Raw genomic sequence first — 6,994 nt, 5'->3', positions numbered from 1 at the left:
AAGAGCTATGAGGTGTATTGGGTCATGAGAATTGTTTAAAATGGAGACTCATTGGGGTTATACAACTGAGTGATGGTAATGTGAGATATGGATGGATTATCATGAACATAACATATGCTATGTGAACTTAGGAACCCACTACTTTATAAGTTAAGCCCTCAATCTTGAGGCTTGCTCTTGTGAAACTTATGGTTGTAAAGGAGAGGCTAAGCCCACCGATAATTATGCGCAGGAGTCACTGCCAGAGAACCCCATTTGTTGCTCAAATGTTGACTTTCTTTCTCTAAGCCTAAATCTGCAAATAAATTCATCACCCTCCCCACAATTTGGGACAGAATCCCCCAGATGAATGAGTTCCCTGGGAATATGGGACACAGATTCCTGGAATGAGCCTGACCCTGGCATTGATGGGTTGAGAGTGCCTTTTTGACCAAAAAGGGGGAAAGAAAGTCAACAAAATAAGGTTTCAGTGGCTAAGAGAATTCAAATAGAGTCAAGAGGCTGTCCTGAAGGTTACTTCTATGCAAGCTTCAGCTGGATATGCCAAATGGCCACAGTATGATAAGTCCAAGTCAATTGTAGTCCTGAAAACCCTAAAGAATACCTGGATCCCTATCTGAGACTCTATAAAAATTTCACTCACTAAGTTTATTCTTCAGTAACTTAAATCCTCCAGAGAACTCCTATACCAGTTAAATCCCAAAACCCAGAGGCATTAGCCTCTTCAAGAACATCAGCCAGCTGTGTCCCCTTTTCCCATAATGTCAACACCCATTTTCAACATGAAAAGTTAGGGTGGTCACTGCCTAGACATCCTTGAAGATCGGGAAAGTGATTAAACTAGAGGAAGGGGCAGCAACAGAGGAGATGGAATTTAACAAATGATTATGAATACTGAATCTCCATGTAATTTCCTTCTTCTTAGTTGCTAGGGTATTGGAATAGCTAAAAGGAAAGAATTTAAATAGTGGAACTATAAACCATAGCATCCTTTGAAATTTGTTCTATAGCTACTTGTTAAATTGCAATTTGAAAGTTATCACCTTTTTGTATCTATGTTAAATTTCACAATAAAGAAATAACTGAAACTATAGTACTGTAACTCATAACATTTTTGGAAATTTCCTGAATTTCCTAAATTTCACACTTTGAAAGATATTACCTTTTTGCATATATGTTATATTTCACAATAAAGAAATAACTAAAACTGTAACTGTAACTCATAACATTCTTTGAAATTTGCTCTCTGCTTGTTAAATTGCACTTGGAAAGTTATCACTTCTATGTATATATGTTAGACTCCACAATTTTAAAATATGATTTAAAAAAGGAAACAGGGTAAGTCTTCATAACCTTGGCTTTGGCAACAGATTCTTAGGTATGACACCAAAAGAAAAATAGGTGCATTGGACTTCATTAAAATTCAAAATTTTGTGCATCAAAGGACAGTATCAAGAAAGTGAAAATTCAGCCTCAGAATGGAAGAAAATAGTTGCAAATCAAATAGGTGATAAAAGTCTAGTATTCGGAACATAAAAAAGAACTCTTATAATTCAGCAACAAAAATCAAACAACTCAATTTTTTAAATGGCCAAAAAGCTAAAATAGACATTTCTCCAAAGAAGGTATATAAACAGTCAACAAGCACATGAAAAGATGAGCAACATAGTAGTCATTAGAAAAATGCAAATTAAAACCACTAACAAGTATCCCTTCATATCCACAAGATGGCTAGAATCAAAAAATGGAAAATAACAAGTGCTGACAAAGATATGGAAAAATTACAATACTCATACATTTCTGATGGGAATGTAAAATGATTCAGCTGCTGTGGAAAACAGTTCGGTGGTTCCTCCAAAAGTTAAACATAGAATTATCATTGACCCAGCACTTTTAGATACAGACCCAAACAAATTGCAAATGGGTACTCAAACAAATACATGGACATACATGTTCATAACAGCACTATTCACAAGAGCCAAAACAACCCAAATTGTCCATCAACAAAATGAATGAAAAAAGTTCTGGCATATGCATACAATGGAATATTATTCAGCCATAAAAGTAATGAACTACTGATACATGCTATAACTTGGATGAACCTCAAAAAATTATGCTAAGTAAGAGAAACTAGACACAAAAGATCACATACTGTATGATGCCATTTATATGCAGACTGGTGATTGCCAGGGGTTAAGGGTAAGAGGAAATGGGGAGAAACTCCTTAATGGGTACAGGGGTTCCTTTTGGGGTAGTGCAATATTTTGTAACTAGATAGAGGCAGTGGTTATACAACATTGTGAATGTACTAAATAGCACTGAGTTGTTCACTTTAAAAATGGTTAATTTTATGTTGCATGAATTTCCCCTAAATAAAAAAAGAAATGATAGGCCACATTGGAGCTCCTCCTGTATGATGCAACTCACTGTAACAAGAATGATACAGAGGAGGAGGAGGTGGCCCTGGAGATTCCATTGCAAACTAGAGTAGGCCACCTGCTTAAGAGAGCCTCTCCAGAGGCCTCTCCCACCCTCCAAGGTCTAGAGCTGGGATCGAATCCCTCTGGTCATTGTTATTTGGAAGACAGAGTTAAGAAGTTTTCCCCCTTAGACAAAAAGACTACAGGGATATTTCCTCACTCAGCAGTTCCTCCCCTGCAACCTCTAAAGGAAGGACAAAGTCAGGGGATGCCCACAGAGCTCCAGCCATATCTTTGGCTTTTGATCCTGTATTGGAAGCAAAAGCCAATACAGGAAAACCAGCTGAAGACCAACCTCCCTCTCATTCAAATTCACCTTGTCCGAAAACTATTCACTTTGGGAACCTGGGAGAGTACCAGCCAAGAACAGAGGTCAGCTCCTCATTTATAATCTTCCTGAGTTACTCATCAATGGGGGTGACCAGTTTACCTTCTTCAGGTCTAGACTAAGCACTTCATCTGTCCATTTTACCAGGGGCTCTTTTCCTCCCCTCCTTTTACTGACTTTTAACCTCCCTGTGAGTGTGTGCAAAAGAGGGTCCAAGTCTGACTTTTCTTTATTCAAACCCACTGGCCCCAAAGAGAATAGCCCAGTCTTTGTGGACTCTCCTGTTAGGTTCTGAGATTACAGTGAAAACAGTAGACATAAAACCACAGAAACCCTGGAATGGCAAGGCCTTGGAATGACTAATATGCACAGCCCTCGCCTCCAGAATGAGGGCTTCTCCTGCCATGCTTCCATGACACCAGCCTACTCATGTGACACTTCTACTTGGGTTGGCACAGAAGGGCAGAAAGGGTTTCTGTGTAGTACCAGAGACACACAAGGAAGCTTGTTTTCCCATCTTTGGAATTTCTAAGTTGTAATGGATCTTAGAAACCATCTAGTTTTTCCCAGGTTGTCTTTTAAAATGAGAAAACTAATGCTCATAGGGGTCACGTGACTTACTCATGAGCTTACAGTGGCAGAGAAAGGATTTGCACTATCATCGGGTGTCACAGTACCCCAATAAATCATTCAAACATTCACTGAACATCATGCTCTGTCAGCCAGATAGTTGTCAAAGTTTACTGCTCATTCCCTCTGCCAGCCATCCCTCCTGTGGTTTAAGCTCAGTTCCTTTTGGAACTGGGAAACAGCACTTTTCATTGCTCTGAAGCCTTTTCACAACTCTCTTCCTTTATTCTACAGTCTGAATAATCCCTGTTCTTTTCTCTTTCTTTTTCATGTCTGATTCTCTACACTTGTCTTCCCCCACCTTCTCCACCTTGGCCAATAGGTTAGTGCCCTGAGCTGGGAAAGGCTGATGAGGTCTGACACGGCAGAGCTGCCTCTGCTACGTCATCTGTCTCATGATGCCTCAGCCCCATGCATGCTCTGAGACTGATGACCCATTCAAGCATTCTTCACAGTTCTTTTCCCTCTGAGGGGAAACTTGAATGCTCCGTGGAAGTTAACAACATAACCACAATCACTGCATTTGTTCTCCTGGGACTATCCAACAACCCTCATATCCAGGTACTACTCTTTGGACTGTTCCTGGTGATTTATCTCTTGACTGTCACAGGAAACCTACTGATGCTGCTGGTGATCTGTACTCATTCCCATCTCCACATTCCCATGTACTTCTTCCTGAGTCATCTCTCCTGCCTGGATGCTTTCTATTCCTCAGTTATTGTGCCTAAACTGCTGGAGAACCTTCTTTCCAAGTGGAAGACCATATCCCTCCTTGAGTGTTTCACCCAGATCTCCTTGGTTATTTTTTCTGGGGCCACTGAAGCTTGCCTCCTTTCTGTCATGGCCTATGACCGGTTCCAAGCTGTGTGCCACCCCCTCTTGTATGTAGTGGCTATGAACAAGAAGGTGTGCATTGGCCTGGTGGGGGCATCCTGGGCCATAGGAATGGGGACTGGCCTGATTAACACTCTCCTCCTAGCTCAGCAGCACTTCTGTGGCCCCAACCTCATCCACAGCTTCACCTGTGAGCTTCCCCCAGTGCTCCTGTTGACCTGTTCCAACCCTTATGCTAGCATTGTCTCCATCCTGACCACCATGGTGGTCCTGGGCCTTGGCACACTTGTCTTGTTGGTGGGTTCCTACACCCGTATCATCTTGACAGCCCTGGGAATAAACTCTGCCAAGGGCCGGAGCAAGATCTTCTCCACTTGCTCTTCTCATTTCCTCGTGGTCACCATCTTTTATGGTTCAGGAGTTTTCAGGTATGTCACATACTGTACTTCTTGAATGTAAATATGGGTATTACTCATCCTAAAATGGCCTGTCTATAGAACAGAAGCATTGCAAAGTAGGGAGAAAATAATTGTCCTGGAATCCAGAAGGCCTGGGTTCTTGTCCTGGCTCTGCTGTGAGCTAGCTGTGTGACTTTATTTCTTTCTGAGGTCTCAAGTGTCTATGCTGAGGAATGAGCTTAGACAAAAACTAAAGATTTTCCTACTTCATTAACCTTTGATTTGGGAGTTCGCAAAAGAAAATCAGACAGCCTTTGGTAGATTTTTATTCAGTACTAGATCAATATATAAAACATCATTCTTGAAACAGATGTCATATTTCTTTCCTACTGGAAGATGATCTCCATAACTTGTTTGTGTAATAACTATTAGTCACCTACTATACACCAGCTGCTTCAAGTGGTCAGAATTGATTTTAAAATATATCACACTACAAGAGAGATATTAACCCTATTTTCAGATAAGGAACCTGAGATTCAGGAGTAAACAGGTAATTCCTCAAATGTTCCACAACAAGCTAGTAACAGAGCTATAATTTGAACAAAGTTCTCACCAACTTCTAATCCCATGCTCTTTCTTACCATGCTTCTCTCAAACATAAACAGCTCTGCCTGGAGAGTCCTCTTTTACTGCGAGACAAAATAATCAATGCCTGGGCTCTTCACTGGTGAGCTGGAAGTATATTTGCACAAGTTTCTCAACACTTGTGCAAATGGAGTAGGAAAGGATGATAAGGATGGTTTAGGAGATCACCTGAGCCTCACCGTAGAAGAGCTCACCAGCCACGGGCATGACTGTGGACATCTCTTTGTCTCATTTTCCTCACATGCCATCAGGGGCAATCAGATTTCTTCAACCTGCTTCACAGTAAGGTTAGAAGGAGCAAATTCAATAATGAAGAATGACAGTAAAATGAATATCTTTTTAACCAAACACAACAGAACCCACAAAGAACATTCTTGGGATGGCCTATATTTCTTCCAATGATGATAGTGACATTGCAAAAAAAAAAAAAAAAAAAAAAAAAAAACCATCTTAAAATACATCATTAGGAGCTACTCTCAGTGACACTAAAAAGATGTACCAAAAATTTTAATCTCATTATTTTGGAATCATATCTTTATATCTAATCATATAACATATTTTATCTCCCACTTTATTTACCAGTCTTGACTTCAAATGATAGTTGGTCTTTTCCAAATTAAAGAAAAATGTAACTAAACAGACAAACATTTGTTCCATGAAGCATTACAGTCTTCAGAGCCATAGATGTTGGGAACAATGGCAGCAACATTGGACCAAGAATATACCTTTTCAAGGAATAACCATCACAGATGAGGGCACAGTATGCCCATACTACTGTGCATATGGGGAAAAAAGGGGGAGAAAGCCTCATATTATCATTATAACTATTATGGAAACATGCTTTGAAAACTATGAAGTGTTACAGAAATGCATAAATTCTTATTATTAGTTCTTTTCTAACCTGCAGCCCTTGAGATGTTGCAGAACTTCATTTTTCCTCAGGGCAGCTCATATGACTTTCTGCATAAGGTCACTCATGTTTAGAGGCAACTTGAAAGCAGGAAGTGACTTATGTCTCACCAATCAGACAGTCATTTCTAGATGCTGCCAGCAGTGATGGTTGACTCAGCTCCGAGGACCCCCTTGGCACTCTCTGTGATGGGATGGGCTGGGCTGTCGCTGCCAGCAGTATCGTGGCTGTTGTCCTGAGCTCAGTTTGCTCCTTTGTGCAATTTCTTTCAAGGTACACGACTCCAGCATCTGGCTTAGCCCTAGATCAAGTGCTTTCTTTGCAATACAGTGTGGTGACCCCATTGCTAAATCCGCTCATCTACAGTCTGAAGAACCAGGAGGTGAAGGCAGCTCTGAGGAGGATGCTGGTAAGGAAGTTCGGGCTTACCTTCTAACCCAGGCTCCACTGTCTCATCAGAAGGAAACATTCCGAGGGGAAGAGGAAGCAGGAAGAGTTGTCACCACCCAGCTATCTCAGCATTCATCCCTTTCCAAAACAGAGGCCTCAGTGTCTCTGACCCCAATCCCACCCCAGTCAGGGGACTAGAGAAATCATCACAGAGCAGGTGACACCCACCCATAGGATGCCCACTCCCTACACAAGAAAATCCACAGGGCTTCACTGGTCATTACTATAGCCATTACCTGTTCCTCTGATTTGTTGTCCTTTCTTTCCACCACTCCCCTTTGTGCCTCTCCCTCTAGCTTTTATTTTTGTCTATGAAATT

The 6,994-nt window shown here is 41.1% G+C and overlaps 1 protein-coding gene across 1 annotated transcript; it reads left to right on the top strand.

Annotated features, from left to right (window-relative positions):
- Positions 1–3,849: 3,849 nt before the first annotated feature.
- LOC119542793 (olfactory receptor 8S1) lies at positions 3,850–6,661 on the top strand. Its single transcript, XM_037847443.1, has 2 exons — positions 3,850–4,700; positions 6,499–6,661. Exons 1-2 carry the CDS (start codon positions 3,850–3,852, stop codon positions 6,659–6,661), a joined length of 1,014 nt encoding a protein of 337 aa, XP_037703371.1.
- The last annotated feature ends 333 nt before the right edge of the window (positions 6,662–6,994 follow it).

This window comes from Choloepus didactylus, chromosome 8 (genome assembly GCF_015220235.1).
Source record: "Choloepus didactylus isolate mChoDid1 chromosome 8, mChoDid1.pri, whole genome shotgun sequence".
Lineage (NCBI taxonomy): Eukaryota > Metazoa > Chordata > Mammalia > Pilosa > Megalonychidae > Choloepus > Choloepus didactylus.
This window is presented reverse-complemented; position numbering and strand designations above follow the sequence as displayed.

Bases quoted from the DNA above. Each gene is read 5' to 3' on its own strand.
- LOC119542793 (XM_037847443.1), top strand. From the start codon at position 3,850: ATGCATGCTCTGAGACTGATGACCCATTCAAGCATTCTTCACAGTTCT. The intron at 4,701-6,498 runs GTATGTCACATA...ATTTCTTTCAAG, and splicing joins TATGGTTCAGGAGTTTTCAG to GTACACGACTCCAGCATCTG.